This window comes from Apostichopus japonicus, chromosome 10 (genome assembly GCF_037975245.1).
Source record: "Apostichopus japonicus isolate 1M-3 chromosome 10, ASM3797524v1, whole genome shotgun sequence".
Classification (NCBI taxonomy): Eukaryota; Metazoa; Echinodermata; class Holothuroidea; order Aspidochirotida; family Stichopodidae; genus Apostichopus; species Apostichopus japonicus.
In genome coordinates this window covers 17787779-17808818 of record NC_092570.1, presented here as the reverse complement: position 1 = coordinate 17808818, position 21040 = coordinate 17787779, and the positions used below count along the sequence as shown (strand labels likewise).

General features: G+C 37.1%; 1 protein-coding gene across 3 annotated transcripts in view; it reads left to right on the top strand.

The window, feature by feature from the left end:
* The first annotated feature begins 602 nt into the window (after nt 1-602).
* Nucleotides 603-21040, top strand: part of LOC139974838 (uncharacterized) — a 31837-nt gene continuing 11399 nt past the window's right edge. The window contains exons 1-17 of one of the 3 annotated variants that reach the window (XM_071982307.1): nt 603-786; nt 4441-4558; nt 7500-7626; nt 8570-8712; nt 9907-9992; nt 11066-11251; nt 12021-12118; nt 12320-12387; nt 12841-15182; nt 15559-15629; nt 16710-16847; nt 17216-17312; nt 18146-18183; nt 18697-18822; nt 19432-19488; nt 19952-20055; nt 20883-20979. In XM_071982307.1, the coding sequence (XP_071838408.1) occupies nt 4449-4558; nt 7500-7626; nt 8570-8712; nt 9907-9992; nt 11066-11251; nt 12021-12118; nt 12320-12387; nt 12841-15182; nt 15559-15629; nt 16710-16847; nt 17216-17312; nt 18146-18183; nt 18697-18822; nt 19432-19488; nt 19952-20055; nt 20883-20979 (3888 nt within the window). In that variant the 5' untranslated portion in view covers nt 603-786; nt 4441-4448. The remainder of the gene's footprint in view (nt 787-4440; nt 4559-7499; nt 7627-8569; nt 8713-9906; nt 9993-11065; nt 11252-12020; nt 12119-12319; nt 12388-12840; nt 15183-15558; nt 15630-16709; nt 16848-17215; nt 17313-18145; nt 18184-18696; nt 18823-19431; nt 19489-19951; nt 20056-20882; nt 20980-21040) is intronic. The other 2 variants (XM_071982306.1, XM_071982304.1) reach the window with 2 other exon arrangements.

Here is a 21040-nt window from a genome sequence, read left to right as displayed (position 1 = left end):
ATCGAGGGGAACCTGGTGGGCACGATTGTTTTTTGGGGGGGGGGCAAGTGCCCCCAGACCACCCCTTGGCGACGCCACTGAGTACCATCAATGATTAATCATAAACACATGGTTGCGCTGCTGTAGTAGTGGAGGGGTGGGGATGAGAGAGAGAAGTTCATTATCAGCTCCACTCAAGTTAACCTTTGTTCAATGTAGGCTACGGTTCTTTGAAGTAATCTGAGATAACTTTGCGATACGTATCACTGTAAAACTCATGTTGTCCGTGAGGAATATCTGCAAGAGAATTTCCGTAAGATGAAACATTTCCTTTTTGTCTTTGAAAGGGGAAAAATGGAAGTGGAACATCTACAATATTCACCAATGCGAGCTTTAACATAACATGAATTGATTGCCCCTTCAATTTACAGGTCGTGTGGTCCGATTAATTATAGGTAATGTACTGAAATTGTGTTCGGGAAAGCGTCCGAAAATCCGTGAAAATCTGATGCGAAAGGGTCGTAATACTACATGTAAACACCCGTGTTTGCCTGCGCATCGGTACTTTAGTATATAGTAGTACTACAGTGGTGAATTGTATAAACTAATAGCCACTCTTAGTTACGAAGTAATAGATGTTGCGAAATACAAGGCAAGTTTGTTTTGAAAACGAGGGAAAATCGTGCAAAGGTGTAACTAGTACTAGTAGTAACATTTACAGTCTGCAACGTGTTAGACATGTCAAATAATAACTAATATCCCTGATCTTATGATGTACTTGGGACTCCCTGGATGTACCAAGGAGAAGTAATGTGCTTTGCATAGCCACCGTCTGTCATATCTTAGTCTTAACCTTAAGAATATATCATTGGTTTCCGTGAGAGTGGTGCGCGTTCTTAACCTCACACTTTATGATACTTAGCCTAGGCCTTAGGTCTAACTTAAGAGTTTAGACTGAGCGTGAGTGTTACTTAGTGAGACACTAATAGTGTAAGATGTTACTGTAGTCTGTAGTTAAAAGACACTAACATTATGTCTAGACCTAACATAGTTCCCAACTGTTAGGCTCAAGTCAAGTTATTCTAGCTTCTAATGTTAGGACTAAAAGTTGTAATGGATTGTACACTGATCGTTTACAACTAAGTTGAACCCCTCTTGGACATGCAGTGGACTCTAGCCTAGGTCCGACCCTTGATGTCTACATAAGGGGATCAATATCATGCCATCCAATGACAGAGGGAAGAAATGGTCCACTAAGTTAACTTATCATAGTACACCTAGGCCTATTACTAACTAGTAGTAGTATTATTGGGAGTAGTAAGCCAATCAGTTGTTTCAGTGATGATTCAAGCCTAGGCCGTAGAAATAAATACATTTGTACCAAGACAATAATTATTAATTCTGGGCTCCGGAGTTTACTGCCAAATTTACGTTGTGTGAGCTTAGTTACTATGTTGAGTGGTGTTTTTCTAACTTGTAAGGGGGATTTTACAACAACTTTACAAGAGGATTAGTTAAGTCACTGTTCTGGATGCTCTTTAAGATTCCACAGCTGTATGCTCTCTGATCTATGTCATTCTTGCCTATTTTCATTGTGCATCTACTTATCAAGAATTTTATGATGCTGTAGGCGTTAATGTCGACCATTCATACTCACTTTTCACAGATTGATAATAATGGGCAGATTAGCTGTTACGTAAATAATGATGTTCAGAAAATCAGTCACTACTTTCAAGTAGATGACTTTCACAATTTAAGTAAGGACGTGGTTTTAATGTTTTCCATCTCAACAGTCGTAGTCTCTATAAAAACTACAATATTACGTATGACTTTTTCATAATAATAATCGTAAGTTTGCAGCACTGTCTCACCTCTTCTGGAAATTGATAATTATTCATTAGCAGAAAACCATAGAAAAAACAAGAAAGGGGGTGGTGTCTCCTTATTTATTAAAGACAAGTGTCAATTCCACATACACGTTCAATATTTCAGTCTTCACTGTAGATATTGAAAACATTTCTGTGGAGGTTCGCATGCCTCATATGTAAAACACAACGTTGTAATTGTTTTTTATCGTCCACCTAGTGGAGATGTCACACACTTCAACAACTGTATGTATGATATGTGAAGTAAAGTCTGAGAGGAGGTCAAGTTTGGTTATGTAATGGGTGACTTCAACATTGATCTTAGGAAAAACATTTCATCTGGTATACTTTTCTTTTTTTAAATATTCATTAAGTCCTTGCTCAAGACATGGCAATCAAGGATTCAAGGTTGAGCCAGTTTTCGTTCGAAACCCCTGCATAAGTAATATAGAAACTTTCACTTCTTGTATTTCTAATACAAGCTGGGAACAAGTCTATTCTAGATACAAGACCTCAGTGCAGCGTACGGTAGTTTTGTCCATATACTTGGTAGAAGACGATTCTTGCTTCCCCTTCATGAAAGTTAGTCGCAACTAGAAAAGGAGGAAAGATTGGATGACTGCAGGAATAACAAACTCAATTAAGCATAAGAACAGGCTGTATAGAAATCTCTTGAAGCCTTCCACGGGTGCAAATAAGTTACATTTTCGAAAGTACTTTGAAAACTGGACCACATGGTACGCATTGTTAAAAGAAATTACTACTATGAAATATTCAATGGCTGCAATAATGACATGAATGGCGCACAGAAAAATATTAATAAAATATTATCTGAATGGAAAAGTCAGATGGAAATTTCCCTGACACTTTCAAGACTAATTAACGTATCTTGTCGTCTTATAGAGCGGTGCAACATCGCTGAAGCAGTCAATAATTTTTTTGTTAATCTTGAATCTTCCTAGCCGAAAAAAATATATCATACTATTTCATCTGCTTACCAAAGTTACCCTGAAGAAACCAATCTTCCTTATTTCTCTGTCCGACTTGTGAGGAGGAAATTACTAGATTAGCTTTTGAATGTTTAAAACCAAGAAAGTCAGCAGTTATGACTGTTTACATCCGTCGGTAATTTGTTCCTTGTTAATCTTGAACCTTCTGTAGCTGGAAAAATACATCATACTGTACTACTTCATCTGCTTATCAAAGTCTCCCTGAAAGAGACCAATCTTCCTTATTTCTCTTTCCGACTTTTGAGGAGGAAATTGCTTTCGATTGTTTAAAACCAAGAAAGTCGGCAGTTATGACGGTTTACGTCTGTCCGTAATTCGTACTGTGATCCCACTTATTACCTTCGGAACACATTTTTAATAATTCTTTAAAGCAAGGAATTTTTCCTGATGATGTAAAAATGGCAAAAGTTGTTCCAATTTATAATAGTGGCGATGTGGATTGCATTGTAAACTACCGTCCTGTTTCTGTTTGACATATCTTTCTAAAATACTAGAAACGTTAATGTTTAATCAAATACAAATTTTCTTTACAAAACATAATATTTTATTCAAGGGGCAGTATGCTTTTGAACCAGGGCACTCGACTAAGTTATCCCTAGTAAAGGCAACAAGGTAACTGAAGCCAGTGACATGAATAAAAGTTCCCTGGGTGTTTCTTGGATTTATCAAAACCTTTTGTTACAATAGATCGTGATATCGTATTGTACCAGCTAGCTAACTATGTCATACACAAGGTTCGTTTCTAGCTTGGTTTAAGGGTTACTAAGGTTATCGGAAGCAGTATGTATCACGTAATAATGAAAACACGGTCTATAATTTCTATGAATGACATCAGCTCTGTTTCTATGTATTCAACTCTCATTCTGTTTGCAAAGTTAAGACCCGCTAATTATATGGATTTATGCATGCAACATTTTGAAAAGTTTTGAATATCAAAAATCGATCAAACACAATAAGATTCCCTGTGTTAGATTGTTGTTAGTACGATAATTCAGATTCATCGTCTGATGATGAAAATATCCATAACGTAGAAGGTAAACAAACTATGTAAGAAAGAGAATGATTTCTGGGCTATGATTTCTGAATAACGTTTAATGGACTCTCACCATTACACATATGCATGCGTTGCTTGGTGCTTATACTGTAGATACGATCACTCCTAACAATGTGATATTTCCACATATTTGGGAGTGTTTATACTGACAGTTATAGTTTGTATTATAGGTTTGACATTGTCATAGTTGAATTATTATAAAATGATGAAATGTATGTACTTCAGAAAATATACATTTAAATTAGAAATCTGAAAACCTGTAGCATTTCGAAAAATAGCGTGATTTTGAATGCACCCTTCAAAACAATGCAATCATCAATAAATTTGTTGAAAATACTGGTATTGAGGCTTATTTTTTGTCAGAATTGGTCCTACTACACTGCAAGATTAGTCTTATAGTTAGAATGTTAGTACCATTTCTTTTAACGTGATTCAACTTTAATCAGTTCCTTGAAACCCAAACAAATAAACAAAAGCTATGAATGCATGAATGTTATCAGATTGTTATCACTGGGAATTATTCTGTTCATAGCAGTTACTATGGAAGTTCTCAAGAGAGCATATGGAAGAATTTTCAATCTTCAAGAGTATATTTATGCGACCTTACAAGATGCTCCAGAGAAGCTGTCAAAGTATTCACAGAAACCTGGGTAATTTTATCTTTCCATTCCAAGAATCATTTCGTTCATATTTCATTTCTTTGGAATTCAATGTAAAAATTATAATTTTGTGTATGAATAACATAGAACTTTTAATGGTCCTTAAATATTGCCTCCAAGGTTTAGAAATGTTCAACTACTAAAAGTAGTGCAAAGTATTTTCCTAATTATTCCTAAACATTGAGAAAGGTTTATATAAACAATTGAATATCTTAGTGAGAGAAAAAGGCTTTGTCGGTAGAAACAAAACGCATGTTGTTTGAGCTTGCCGTGTTGCCAACAGCTCTGGTCCAGTAATGTTTATTTCAATGTTTGGCAGGGTGGCAAGGAATGACACTGACGAGGTGTAAAGGCAACGGCTCATCAAAGCAAACACTTAACTACCATTTAGTTGTGATTGAGTAGTGATTTGAATTTACCTGTTGACGTACAGAGGAACAGATCTGCTGTACAGAATGATATATTTAGGGTAGTGTTAGTAGATTCATGCACCCTCATAACACATTGCTATTTTATGTCCACGTCCACCATGACTAGTTTAATACTTAATTTTACTTAATTTGTTTTCCTCTACTTATGACAACCAATCACATAGGACTCCTTTGTCCAAATCTGTCAAAGGTCAATTTGATCGACACAATTTACATATAATGACATATTCATTAGTTATGCATTACTGTAATAGCTTTCAAGGTCAAAGATGTCAGAAAGCTCTTGAGGAATCTGCAACCCGACAAAACTACTGGCCCTGATGAAATCCCTGCCAGAGTCCTGAAGGAGTGCAGTGCAGAACTTGCAAGACCACTTAGCGTGCTGTTTGAGCTTTGCTTCTCACACAGTGTTTTTCCAAGTCAATGGAAAACTGCATCTGTCATCCCTATTCACAAGAGAGACTCAAAGTCAGATCCATCTATGTACCGCCCCATCTCTCTTCTCTGCATCATCAGCAAGGTTATGGAGGCAGCTGTACAGAACCAACTTCAGAAGTACCTCTTGGATAATCATCTGATATCGGATAGGCAGTTTGGATTTAGGCCACACCACAGCACGGCTGACATTCTCACCATACTCTCTCAACAGTGGTCAAACAGCCTGGACAGAGGTAACGAGGTGCGACTAATTGCCCTGGACATCAAAGGTGCATTTGACAAGGTGTGGCACAATGGTCTCTGCTCAAAACTTGAAGTGAAAGGAGTCTCAGGCAATCTTCTCACTTGGATCAGGAGCTACCTCGCAGACAGATCTATCAAAGTTGTCTTATCTGGACAGTCATCAAGTACTTCCTCCATCAATGCGTCAGTGCCCCAAGGGTCAATACTGGGACCACTTCTGTTCTCTGTGTTCATCGACGATCTGGGCGACGAATGTGAAAACAACCTCTACCTCTATGCAGATGACTCTACTCTGTACTGTGAGATCTCATCAAGAGATGATCCCAAGGCGGTAACAGCAAGCTTACACAGAGACCTAGAGCGAATGAGGATCTGTGCAGACAAATGGAAGGTGACCTTTGAGCCATCGAAATGCAAGGCACTGACAATCTCAAGAAAGAGGAACCCTACCAAGCTGGATCTCATGTTTGGCAACACCAAACTGGCCAAAAAAGAGGAGCTGGAGATTCTGGGAGTCACAATTGACAGCAAGCTGACCTGGGCAAAACACATCTCCAAGGTATCATCCAGAGCTGGACAGAAACTGGGTGCCCTGAGGAAAGTTGCCAACAAATTGGACATCCGGGGACGAGCAACAGTCTACAAGGCTCAGGTCCGTAGCGTGATGGAATATGCCTCTCTTTCATGGATGAGTGCCTCGCCCACCACCTTAGGACTACTTGACTCGATCCAGAAGAAGGCCCTTCGCATCATTGGCACAAGTGAGGAGAAAGCACGAACTGAGTTGAACATCTCATCTCTTCACCAAAGACGTCAGGTGGCAGCAGCGACTGTTCTCTATAAGATGCACACCAACTCGTGCCCACCGGACCTAAAGGCAATGCTACCACACCCCTTTGTAGCTAGACGAGCTACACGCTCTAGCTTGTCGATGCCCGGCCATGCTTTTACAGTACCAGTTTCGAGGACAGTCTCCACTGGCAGGACCTTCATTCACTCTGCGGTACAAGTATGGAATAGCCTACCAGATAGCGTAGTTGGTGACATTTCTGACAACGGTGCTCAGTCCTTCAAGTGCAGGGTGCATCAGCATCTTATTTCCTGTGCCTGATGCTGTAGTAAGCCCCTCCCTTCTAGTTGTTCTAAGTTGCTGTGGACCACTGATTGGCCCATGTGGTTTTCCTTTATAGTACCCTGTTGTCTATATTTGGTCTTGACTTCTGTCAATCTGCATGGGCTATTGTTCACTTTAGCATTTTATAAAAAATAAAAAATAAAAAAATAAAAACTATTGCCACAATTAGAAATGATACAAAATACCAGTTCTCAGGGTAACTAGAAAAACCACTTTGTAGGTGTGAATCTCAGGATCAGAGTTTGAGTTGTCCTGACCAATTCAAACTTAAATTTGGAGACTAAACTTGAAGGTTCTCAATGCACAATGGTCATGACTAGATTTTTATTTCAAAATGGCTCTGATTCTGACAGAAATGAAATTATTCCCTACCCCCTTCCCTTAATCCTCTCTTTGTCCCTCCACTGTTTATCTCCTACCTCTCCTCTTCCCCTGTTGGTTTCTTTCTTTCTTCTCTCCCTCCCTTGTCTACTAATCCCCTTACATCTATCTCTTTGTGTTCACCATGCTCATTAACCTGTCTGTATTCTGTGCGTGTTTTTGTCCCTTCTGTTACTGTTACTTGTCATTAAGCCTTTGAAGAAGATCCTGCTAGGATCGAAACGTTAGGCCAACTTACTTTAACACAGAAATGAAACTGTAGAGGATTAATCTAATCTGAGTAATCCCATTGATCTACTGGTAGGTTCCAGATAATCCTCAGGAAGACCCTGGTTGCCGTGTCACCAAACAATACCTTAAGGAAGAGAGCGCCCTCTTCATTCCCGTCCGATGATGAAGGTCAAATGGAGGTTGTTGAAGAAGTTATTCAGGTAAAAATAGAAAATTTTAAAAGAAACTATTATTCATTTTTGACTGAGTCAAATTATTTCAGAGAGAGGTAAACCTTAGCAAACTGCTTATCCACTGCAAAAAGTCTGTGAAGGTCAATTTGTTAAAGTTAGAAGACTTGATATTTTGGTACTGGCAGGATCTAAAGGCAATGAAATTATGCAATAAGAAGTATCTTTCATTGCATATTCATGAACATTCAACCATATATCAAATTTGTTTCACTGTCTACAAAGATATCATTTACATTTATGAATGGAACAACCAAAACCACTGTCTTAAAAGGTGAAATTTTTTTCATAATCTTACAAAATGTTCTTAGTTGATATTCGATTTTAGTTAATGTTGATGTAACAAGTCTATAGTGAAAGAGCGCCATCACATGATGATACGTAAGAAAGAAAACATGGTTGGCAAATATAAGTCTAAGAAACTTTGCAGTTGCATTTTGGTTTATTCTCTGACAAAGATCGAAAACGTTGATACTAGAAGAAAGATGAAGTGACATTCCTTGTGTTGATATGATTTGCTTGTTGATAAAAAATTATTGTATGATTCCAATTTCCAGTGCAAAGTGAGGAATGTTTTGTTCCAAAATGTATCATGGCTTACCCTGATGGTAAACGTCTTTTGTTAAGTACAAATATTTAATATGCAAAACAACCTTTGTAAGTTGATCCAGTTCACCAATGCTCTAATACCAGGAAATAATTGAGTGTTCCAAATTTGTGTAGAATTTGTTATTAAATCAAAATTGCTGTGCAAAATAAAATTTATAAGGAAAAGTAAGTCTACAAATCTTTTCGTACGTGTAGCAATTTTCTCACATTCCATAACATCGATCAATGAAGTACCGGATAAATTGTTTGTCGAATATATGGATAAAGTTGTATAGTTTACTTCTCTGTTCTTGTCTTTCTCCAGGAAATGATAATCAGAGGGAACAAAACTAATGTTTTAGCACTTGGTGTCATGAAGATTAAGAAATACAGTGATGGGGTGCCCTTCCACCCAGATCATAATTATACTCAACTGATCACACCATTCTGGTCAAAGATACTATACGTGTAAGTTTTCTTCCGTTGTTATTCTCCCTGAACCTTTGAATGTTGTTAAATTTATCTACAAATAAATGTGGATGTGTTTTCAACCAATCATGTAGAATTAAATTTGTGAAACCTTTGTTGATTTATTCACCACCATTTCACTGATTAAACTTCTCAGAATGATCCTGAAGGAAAAAAATCATTTTGTATTTTTTGTAAAATAGAAGCATATTCTAAGTATCTCAGCAAAAGTAACATTTAATTTTGACCTGTTTTTTTTTAGAGATGTTGATATTCAATGGTGTTGCATGATGTATTCTGAAACTAGCAGGTGTGATGTCAAAACAAACAAAAGTTGTTCGTTTTTTTTCTTTTTTTTTTCTTTTTTACCTTCACTCTGTTGTTTTGTCCCTTGGCAGAAGGTTGAATCTGTTGAGTTTTGAGCATGTGGGATCTAATTTTGAAGTACAAAATTAATACATACAAAGTTATGAACAAACCCACACCTTTATGTCAATATGAAGTTATGTCGTTTAGATCAAGGCCGTCTTTGGCAGGGTAAAACTGAATTGGCTGCCTCATGATCCATCTGACTCCAGGATAGGCCATGATCAGGAGTAGTCTAGTCAATAGTTTTAGTAGAAATTAAAGTCATTGAAGACTCGCCCCAAGCCGTGTGCAGCCCTTTGAAAAAGTTAACTTTCTGTTGCTTGCAAGTGAAGTTGTCGCTACAAAATGCAGACAGTAATGAAACGTGATACCTTGTTATCTTTTATCTAGACCTGAGATATCCATCGCTGCAATGTACACTGTGTTGTGGGTATTGACCGTAGCTGCATGTATTGACTGTACACTAGTGTCTAATTACCGACGGTAGCAAGCTGTGTGTGTATTTTCTGGGATCAATGGTGGTGTCTAACACTTCTGCTACACCTCATTAGAAACTAGGTCAGATTACCGGCATCAGATGTTTCTTTGTGCACGAGTCTTCACTCCCTTTAATTGTTAATAGAGATATACCGAAGAATGGCTTACCCATCATCCCTCAAGAACATGACAAAAAATGGTTTTAACAATTGGTTGTGATATAAATTGAACAAATAAGTGATAGTTTGTGGTCAGGTGTATATGCATGTGGGACTTTCCATGGGCAGGGCAGGATTTCTGTCGGAGAGAAAATGATTAAAATTCCCGTTTTACACTTTTCCCATGCAGAATAGGTAAAGATGCCATGAAGGACTTGCTTCACAATACCTCCATATTTATAGAAGCTGGGTCTGGCTGTTACATACAGCTATCCGGTGGGTTTTATTTTTACATAGGTTTTATTTTAATAATTCCATGTTACATTTACTACTAGTCTAGAAACTAAGGTAGAAAGATGGCTCCACCAGAATCTAAAAACTATATATTGTCTTGGATTTCTTGATGCCACCACCCCTTCCCCCCCCCCTCTCTCTCTCTCTCTGGACTCCTGAGATATAATTCACTACAAGCTAATTTTGAATGGCTTGCAGGAGCAATACAGTCAAGTAGCTTAAAACTAGCAGATATCTTGTATGATTTTAGTATTAAATTAGAAGTAGTAAGTTGAGTCTCGTCTATCCGACATGCTCAGTGATTAACCTCCGCCTTGTATCACGATCTTGCGCAAGGTTTATTGCTTCCTCGAAATTGTTAATGTTAACATCCTTAAATTGCGACTTTATTTTTCCAAGCAAGGTAGTCACGGACCTTCCTACTGGTTTAGCAGTATGTCTCAATGCTTCTCTTAAAGCAACCTTTGCTGGAGTGTCCTCCTGGAGTCTTGCTACATGACCGAAAAATCTCAATCTTCTATGTGCGACTATGGAGGACCAAGGTGTTTGGTTGGTTTCATTGTAGAGCTCATCGTTTGATAACCAATTGTTATTGGTCCATCTGATGTTGAGAATATTACGAAGTAGACTCCTTTGAAAAGTGTCAATTTTGCGATCAAGATCCTTTGTTGTGCCCCACAGTTCGCAATTGTACAAAAAAATACTCTTTAATAAAGCCTCGAAAATCCTAAGCTTAATGTTTCGGCTTATGTTTTTGCTTTTGAAAATACTTGACAGTGTGTTGAAAGCACTGTTGGTTATATCAATTCTTCGGTTAATATATTCTTCGGTCCCCAGCAAGCTTCCAACATATTTACACTTCTTACTTTCATTTCCTTTTCTTGTGATTGAAAATTTCTCAGTTTTTGTGCAATTGATTTTCAGAATCCTTCCTGCCAGTTTCTCAGAACTCGTTTTTCGATATCTTGCAGTATTAAATTACATTGCAAATTTTATCAAACTCTACTCCAAAATGCCACTTTAAAAACCCCAAAACCACTGTTTGCTCTCCGCAGGTGATCCAGTCCATACCAGTATATCTAAAAGCCACATGCCAGCAGCGTTAGCTAAGAAGAAGTCAACACCAGCATTTACAGCCTCTTCAACTTATGTCGTGGAAACTACTGACACCATAAATACTGCTGACACCATAAGTGCTGTGTCCCTTTGCTATGACAAGAATTGGTACCAAAAAGGGTTATGTGAGTCCTAGATTGTTTTTCAGAAGCATATGAGGGAGCTGATTGGGGAATAGGGATTCTCTTGCGAAGTAATTCACTTGCACAGTATTAATCTGTAATGTGAAGTGAGAGATGAATGCCTGGCACCATCCTATTGAAACAATTGTATTGTATTTTAGATCCTCCTGCAAGCAGGAACTCGTGAAGATGCCATCATTGGCTTATCAAAGCCGCAAGCTGACCGAAGTCAGTCTCTTAGATTCATATTTAACGTCCATGATTATGAATTGTCAATTGTCAACAACTCTGTAACTGGACGACATACATTAATCTTGGAGTGACTCGAACTCGGGACCTCATGATTGAAAGGCACTGGCGTTAACCACTGAGCTACGATCCTCAGTTGAGGTAGGAGGTAGTAGTTACTAACAACGAAACCCAAACAAGGTTAGGCCAGGTGATATTAGTAATGGACAAGCTGCTACAGTGTATCTGTGACATCTTTGTGTCACAGATGTGGAAATTTTGAGACATAAATACAACGGTAGTAATAATGTTATATATCTTAGACAGAACTATACTCATGGCATTTGTTGTAAAGCCATCATTTAAGTGAATGGTGTTATAACACAACTTTTGGTAGGATTTTATTGCATCTCAGTGGGCCTTTCACAGCAAGACAAGTGAAATATATTAGTCTTTTCGAGTAACACCAGTAATCCAAAGTGCATCCAAAGGTAATTGTCTGAACGAAGGTTTTCATGGTTTTTATGGTCTCCTCTGTGTATAGATCCGTTGAACTCCTTCCCGGCCTCAATCTCTGGTGCTGATCAACTAGTCAGGAAGATATTCCAGAAGCAAAATGGTGGCACAATATCTAAGGCAAAGGTAAGAGAGATAAAAACTATGTACATCATGATTATTATTTATTATTAACCAGCATTTAGAACGCTATTCACAACCCAAAGAGTGTACCATAGCATATATATATATATATAAAAAAAGTTAGACGTTTGGTCATACCCTCTGATATCTACATATTCATGCTAAAAAAGTAATATTTGACTACGATATAACATTGTCTTTCAGAAGAAACGAATTCCTGACAGACTACGAAGAAGCAGGGACGTCCTTAGACAGCTGCTGTGTAATATCAAGTATGTCCGTCGCGGTCTTCAGTTTTGATGGAAACATTTATGTCATTACTGTTTTCTGATCTTGTGATTTCACTTGACTCTTAAGAGGTGTAACTGGTCTGTAGACATATGTGTGCCTGTAACTGTTCTCTAGTCGTATCTGTTTCTGTAACTATGCAGCAGTCATTGTGTAGTCATATCTGTATCTGTAAGTATTCTATAGTCATTCTGTAGTTGTACCTTTATCTGTAACAGTTCTGTGTTTGTATCTGTAGTGGTACCTTTCCTTTGTTACCATTCGAACATTGCTTAAAATCTAAAAAAAATAGGAATTTGATAAATTTCAAACAATCACACACTATTGTAAAGTTAAAAGGAAATTACAGTCAATACTCCTGAGGAGTTACTGCTTTCTTTTATGGATAATTAGAAATACGGTATAATCAGAGTTACTTTTCTTTGGTTTCTTCTCAGAGGGACAAGACTTGAAGTTTTTCAAAAGACTTCATCAACCCAAAGAAAAAAGAGAAATCAATCAGGACACACATGCTCTGTAATTCTGACAGAAGATGTGAATGAATTCTGTAAAACTGACAAAAAAAGTACTCAGCGGAAGAAAACCGTCACGCGTGAAAATCAAAACAGCCATGGAAACGATGCTCAGCAGGGCATGAGGAAAATCACTCATAGCTTCCAAGAAACAAACCTGGATGAAGAACAGACAGCAGTGAAAATAAACGGCACGGCTTGTGAAAATAGTCATGGTACAGTCAGGGAAATAAACCGGCAAGCTTTGAATCAGGGGATGACTGATTCTGATGAAGGTGACATTGAAAAGATGGTAGGTTTGAATGTATCCAATTCTGGTCGACAAGATAGTTCTATGGAAATATTCAGTTCACCAGAAATGAGTAACAACGACAACAACAATGACGATACCCCAGATGTAACAGAGACAAGAGGAACGAAAGAAAAAAGGAAAGAAGAAATCAGTCCTGTTACTATGGAAACAATATATTTCACAGCAGGCGATAGGGATGAGAGATCTGAGGAACCACCGTCTGCTACAGAATGTCCGAAGAGCTCAATTATCATGACAACCAAGAGAAGTTCCGCTCAAACAGTACGTGACCAATTTCACAGCCAGAGAAATAGCCTGCCGACGAGAAGCCAGTCAGATCAACCAGTGATTATCTGTGGGCAGAAGAGGTCTATCTACGTCGTTGATAATTTAACAGATATTCGCCGGCGTAAGAAGTTGAAAACAAATTCGTTTGATAGGACGAGTGATCAGTCAAGGACCAGTGACTTGTTATCCGGTATTACTGGTGTTGCAGTTGATCCAGAGGATATTACAAGTGATCAGTCAAGGATCGGTGACTTGTTATCTAGTGGTGATGGTGTTGCAGTTGATCCAGAGGATATTACAAGTGATCAGTCAGGTATCAGTGACTTGTTATATAGTGGTGATGGTGTTGCAGTTGATCCAGAGGATATTACAAGTGATCAGTCAAGGATCGGTGACTTGTTATCTAGTGGTAATGGTGTTGCAGTTGATCCAGAGGATATTACAAGTGATCAGTCAAGGATCGGTGACTTGTTATCTAGTGGTACTGGTGTTGCAGTTGATCCAGAGGATATTACAAGTGATCAGTCAAGGACCAGTGACTTGTTATATAGTGGTACTGGTGTTGCAGTTGATCCAGAGGATATTACAAGTGATCAGTCAAGGAACAGTGACTTGTTATCTAGTGGTACTGGTGTTGCAGTTGATCCAGAGGATATTACAAGTGATCAGTCAAGGAACAGTGACTTGTTATCTAGTGGTACTGGTGTTGCAGTTGATCCAGAGGATATTACAAGTGATCAGTCAAGGAACAGTGACTTGTTGTCCAGTGGTAATGGTGTTGCAGTTGATCCAGAGGATATCTTAAAAGATGAGTCAGTACTCAAGAGAAAAACTTGTGGATCAGAAAAGGATGGCATGAATATACATCGAAGAACTATCGCAACACCCAGGGATTGTCTGAACAGTCAGGGCCACGTTACCATGGGAGCAAAAGAATTTCTTAATGAAGATAGAGTCATTGGCAATGAGATCAAAAAATATAAAGCACCCATGAACTGCAGAAACAGGAGTTTGATTCAAATTATTACAGAGGATTTGAAGAGGTTGAGACAGAAGCTCAAAAAGAAGAAGAAGAAAATGCAAGCGAAGCAGATCTTAATGGCGAAAAGAAAACTTTCAAAGTATAGGAGGAGAAGGATGTTGAGAATCCAGAACCGAAAAGAAAAGGAAAGTGACAATGTCTCCTCGAGTTCAGTTTTAACGAAGAATTTATCGACATTAGGAGACGGTTCTGTGAATGCAGAGGCAGACGAGATGATGGTACAAGAGAGAAGGCAAAGAAGGGGCCTGGATACCAAACACTCAAGACAAACATCAGTAAACATGAAAACGTCACATACTCATGGGGGCCTGGATACCAAACACTCAAGGCAAACATCAATAAACATGGAAACATCACATACTCATGATCATCATGATGATGATGGCAACATAGTCTACATAAAGATTCATGGCAAGAAGTACAAGAAGGTTTGTGGCCATGGTAGCACAAGTAACCACACTGTTGATGATAAGAAACAGGAGAAAACTATTCACAAAGAAAGTCAGAAAGCCAGTCGTGAAGAATCTCCACTGTCTTCAGGAATGACTGGAACAGAGGTGTATGTTTCATTGAGAGGTTTATTGAAGAAGATTATTCCCATGGAGATATGGGGATCCACAACCAATCAAAATGCTTTCTTCAAGTGTGAGTATTTTTGGCTACTTTCTTGAATATCGTGAATATTATACCGTCATTGTTTAGACAGAGATTCATGTTTCTGTCCCCATCAATTTTTCAATTTTTTTAAAAATTATTTCAAAAATTATTATATTTGATTAATTTTATAATTATTTTATAATGATTTTTGAATTTTTGTTTGAATATTGAATATTTTTTAATAATGTCTCAATGTTTTTTTGTGTAGATTAGTTGTAACTATGATGTTGTAGTACCTGTGTGTGTAAGTTCCTATGTATTGTATCACATCTTCTTAGACTTTCATTAATAAGATAGATAAATATGATCGTATTTTCACTCAGCCAAGTGTTTAAAATTAACTGGAGAATAATTTGTTATTTAGATGTGAAACTGATGGTGAAACTTGGAAGATTTGAAAAACTACCCCTGGATCTGTTGAAGAAATCATTAAGGGTAAGCTGGAGTAAAGTTTTTGCTTGTGTTCAATTTACAATCAAAGCTGTTACTCTTTTACATAAAAGGATAATATTGTGAAGAGAGCCACTTCGTTTTGCAAGATTTCCAGAGCAATCTTCACTGGGTTTGTGATTTGGTGTTTTCCCAATTTCACAAACTTAAAGAGTTGCTCTTTACACATTTTCTCAACACAGCTGTTAGTGTATATGTGTTATTCAAAGTTAAATGATCTGACATTGACAATGACAAGGGTCAAAGTGTTACATATTTCTATACATTAACCTTTATTGGTGGGGTTAGTAGATGAGTGGTTTGCTAACATTCCTTTCTCAAATGTGTATGCTTTGTTATAATTTTGTAAGTAACAAATCTCTTCAAAGTTCAAAACAGATTCTATTTCTGGTAGGTCGATTTTTAAATTTTTGATCACTAATCTTAATACTAACTGTAATATTAACTAATTGATAGCTATTGATAGCTACTAAAGCGTCTTAATTGTTAAAAGCGGTTTAATTGTTTCATTTGTTTCATTTAAGGCAGTGGTTCTCAAAGTGGTCCTGCCGCCCCCCTGGGGGCGTTGGGAAGTCTCAGGGGGGCGCTACAGGGTACACGGGAGTAGGGGAGCGTTGGCACTGATTTGGGGGTCTCTGACGATAACAGCACAACACTGCAGCAATTTAGGGCACAATAAGGCATCCAGGGGGTCTGGGGGGAAAAAGTAACTATTGTTGAGAGAACATTTATCATCTTGTAGGGAATGTAGGCTATTTTTTAATTCCTATATGCATATCTTCGGACAGTCTGATTGCTCGCTTGAGCGCCCGACTTTGAACGGTAGGTCAAGAGGAGGGGGTAGGGGGAGTGGGGTATTGGAACAGTTCAAGATGATCGAAGGGAGCGGTTGTCCAGAAAAGTTTGAGATTTAAGGCAACAACCACAGATATCTATATTTGACAATTTTCATAGATGGTACGAGAATTACATAAGTCATATTTTCACCTTCTGATTGGTTATACTCCTTTTAGAACAACTTCAATCTGACATTGCAGATTTTTTTTTTTTTTTTTTTTCATAAAGATTTCCGATTGCCTTTGGACCAAATCAAACAAAGAAGATTGGAAGAATATTCCAAGGACTGACTGGATGAAAAGGAAGGAGCTGGCAGAAACAATGTTTGATTGGTTGATTACAGATCTGGTACTTCCCTTAATTAGAGTAAGCTAACGATCTTATGTCTTAAACATCCTCAAAAGAATCTTCAATTGTTTCGATTTCACGACTTGCTCTGCTTTTAATGTTATATGAATTCATATTTCAATTATTTTGTTTGTATTTCCTGTGTTGTAAGGTACTGTGAACGATTTCTATGTTTTGCATGTTACATTCTTTATCCTGAGCTGAGATACTGTGACATCTTTCTGTGTCTTTGTATGTTAAGTTGTTTGTCCTGCTTTTGAGATATCGATGTGTCCTGACATGTATTTATTTGTATGACGTGTGTCCTGATTTGACACAACTTGGTGTTAATACTGTCACATTAAGCGATAATCAAGGATTGTAGTTGATCCTTTTTTTTTTTCCAGCTGCAGTACTACGTTACGGAGACATCAGTCAGTAAGAATGAACTGGCCTACTTCCCAAAGGCAAAATGGAAAACCATGGAAGAAACTGCCCTCACTGGTAAGGTCATCAGACAGTGTTAAAGGTCATCAGACAGTGTTACATTGCATCATCCTATGTATGTTGCCTACTACAGTGAAATGTTGCATCAAATCCAGGGGGGTAGGAGCCCCTCACCCCCCTTTTCCAAAATAGCAAATGTGCCCTACTGGCAAATAAATGTGCCCCTTTGATGAAGAACTGTCTTTTGGATATCTTAAGCCTTTGTTAATATTAATATTTTATTTTAATTATTTATTTTTAGTCTGTACATGCTATTTTTAAAATGGCATCCCATATCTTTTTGTAGCACGGTTAACAATAACAATCTCAATAAATAGTATTGATAGCATACTAACACATTATAAATATTTAAGTGATATGGCCGGTGTGTATCAGTTTATAGCATAAGTGGTGGTTGTGGAATGAGAAAGTGCCCCTCTGATGTTGTGCCCCCCTTACTGTTTGGAAGCTTCATACCCGCCTGATCACATCCACAGGTTGGCCACTCCACCTTATGATCTAACTTGCTTCTGCTACAACAACAAAGATATTATCTTACATGAAAAGGAAAAGCTGAGGAAATTTTACATGCATCCATCTGTAGTATTGAAACTTCCTTCCATAAATAAGCAAAATATACAATCTCCTTAACTGTCATGCTTCCTCTTTCAGTAATCCAGTGAATTGTTTCAGTTGGTTTTCGGTTGGATAGAAACATTTCACTGATAGTATAGGCCATGCAGTGTTCTGGGGGAAGGGGAGGGGGAGGGGGGGGTGCTGGACCTCATCATTAAAGGGAAGTTCGATGGAATGCATATTTTGTTTTACCATAGTTTCTCTTTCTCTTGCAGACTATAAGAAGCTGGGAGTGCTTTCTGAAATAGACCAGGTTCAAACATTATTCTCAATTTTATTTGTACCAAATCTTCCCCCCACTTCTTTAGTTCCTTCAGGTCTGTTCCTATGGGTCCTTGGAGTTAATCTCATAGCTCAATATATATTTTACAATATCGGTTTTATACTAACCTTTGGCCAAGGCGAGATATATTCAGCAGTGATTAGTTTTTTTGCGATGGTGTTTATCAAGAACACTTTGTAGTGTATTAAAGATTACAATATTTTCCTTTTGAATGTAGCTCTATGTCCTTAAAAGATTGAAAAACATCTCCAAGGAAGTTCTTAGCCTCCAAATCATTCCCCAGACCAATTAGGTGTAATTACTAAGACAATTAATTATCACATTGTGGACAAATGTTTTTGAGGCATGAAAATGTCTGTTGGTTTTTGAACATGTGTGACCATTATTTTGACTCCCTAGCATATTCCATAGCAAATCCTGATGGTCCTTTAATGGTCACATGATTCCAACCTCTCTCAAAACTGTGTCTTACTTCTTCAACAGCTAACTTTAAGGATGATGGTGGATTTGCAGAAAACCTTGGGAAAGTCAAAACTCAGGTTTATTCCAAAAGAGAAAGGATTCCGCCCCATCGTGAGATTGGGGAAATCTTCTCTCCCTGGCAAAGAGGTAATCCCTAATTATCTTTCTCATAACCCATTTCTGTTATTGAGAACCGTTTGGCCCGAGTTGTGGTGAGTCATTTCAATTTGAGGTCAAATTGAGCCTTGACCAGTGATTTTTTTTGAGTCAAGTCACAGACTCCAGTCACTTTTGTTGGGCAAAAACTTGACGAAAAAAACCTTTGAGTGTCACCTTTAAGAGTGGAACTTTACTTTGCATCGCCCTGAAATAAATGTTATGTAAATAAATCTAATAAATAAGCTATATAACTATTATATATATATATTGGTATATTATGTAATAAATTACCCAAGATAATAATAAAATATGTTATTATATACAATATTCCGATAATTGCCTTTTATTGGGGGTGTTGATTTCATGTTTGATTCAACCAGTTGGGCAGAAGCGGTCCCATCTTGTGCCCCCCTACCCCCTCCCCACCAAGTGGAATGGATTTGTTTGTTAATTACACTACCATTAGATGCAAATTATGTCCTTAACAGGTTGTTTGATATTTTGCTGGTAACATCATTTTTTGTGTCACTTTGGTTTTTCCTTCTTATGATAGATATTTTGTGTAAATAACTTATCTTTGTTCCTCTTGGTTGAAAGAAATATGATATCAACTTTCTCCTGAGGGATGCATTGGACATTTTTAACTATTTGTGGGTACGTAATTGTTTTTCATTTTATCAAACTGTTTAAGTTGAGTTTGATAAATTTTCAATACCATTCAAATCTGTTAATGTACTTAAGTAGCTTCACTGATAAAGTTTCCTTTCAAATAATAAAGACAATTTCAAAATAAAAATAAACATTTTGTAACTTGGTTCCTGATTGTGATAAATAAATATACTGTGAAACATTCTGTGGGATGCAAATGTTCAGGACCAAATAAAACCAGTGACTTTTCATTTTTAAAAATGAATGAATTAATAATGAAATATAGGATGACATCTTGAAGATTAAGGATTAATTAATTACAAAGAAGTCCATGATTTTGTATAAAATGAGAATGTTATGGAAACGAAATGCTTAAGAATATATATGAGAGGTAATTTAAGTAGAATTACTTTGTTAAGTAACTGGTGGTAATAACAATGTTCTTGTTTTTTTGGTTGTTTCCCTTTAGAGGGATTATCCAAAGCTTTTCGGTTTCTCACGTCTTGGCGTGACATCGATTTATCCCAAATGGAGAGAATTTGTGGTCAAACGGAAACAGAATGGTGATTCAAGGTTTGTTCAAGGGTCAACAAGCGTTAGAAGATTGCTGTGAATATTCATAATTTTAGAAGATTGTTGTGAATATTCATTTTTTAGATGATTACTGTGGATATTCATATTTTGAGAAGATTGCTGTGAATATTCATAGTTTAGAGATTGCTGTGAATAGTCATATTTTGAGAAGATTGGTGTGAATATTCATATTTTTAGAAGATTGCTGTAAATATTCATAGGTTAGAAGATTGCTGTGAATATTCAAAGTTTAGAAGATTTCTGTGAATATTCATATTTAGAAGATTGCTGTAAATATTCATAGGTTAGAAGATTGCTGTACATATTCATAGGTTAGAAGATTGCTGTAAATATTCATAATTTAGAAGATTGCTGTGAATATTCATATTTTTAGAAGATTGCTGTGAACATTCATATGTTTAGAAGATTGCTGTGAATATTCATAGTTTAGAAGATTGCTGTGAATATTCATTCTTAAAGATGTTTAATTTGTATCTAAAAGGTTTTGGTGTTAATACATCATCTATAATCAGTAAAATTGTAGCTTGGTGTAGAATTTGATTTGAAAGTGAGAGTCAATTAAGCTATATATGTAAAATACTGATAAGTAGCATCTAGTGGCATTAGCTCTGTTGAAAAGAATAAATTGAGTCACAAAATTACCCGAGTAAGTTCCCTGCCCGCCTCCCTCCACTCATAACTAGCCAAATTAAAAACATGAAGTAGCAACTTACTTCATTAGTAGGACACTTTGGCCAAGCAATTCTTACAATTCTTATTTATTATATTCCTGTTTTATTCTAATTTATGTTATCTATTTCTTTCAGACCTCTCTACTTTGTTAAGATGGACATATCTAAGTGTTATGACAGCATCCCACAGGACAAGCTTTTCAGAGTTATTACCACCAACCTCAAACAAAAGGTTCGTCTAAATCGTTTATCCGTGAAATAAATCCAGTGTCCCTTTTTATATTTTACGTCCT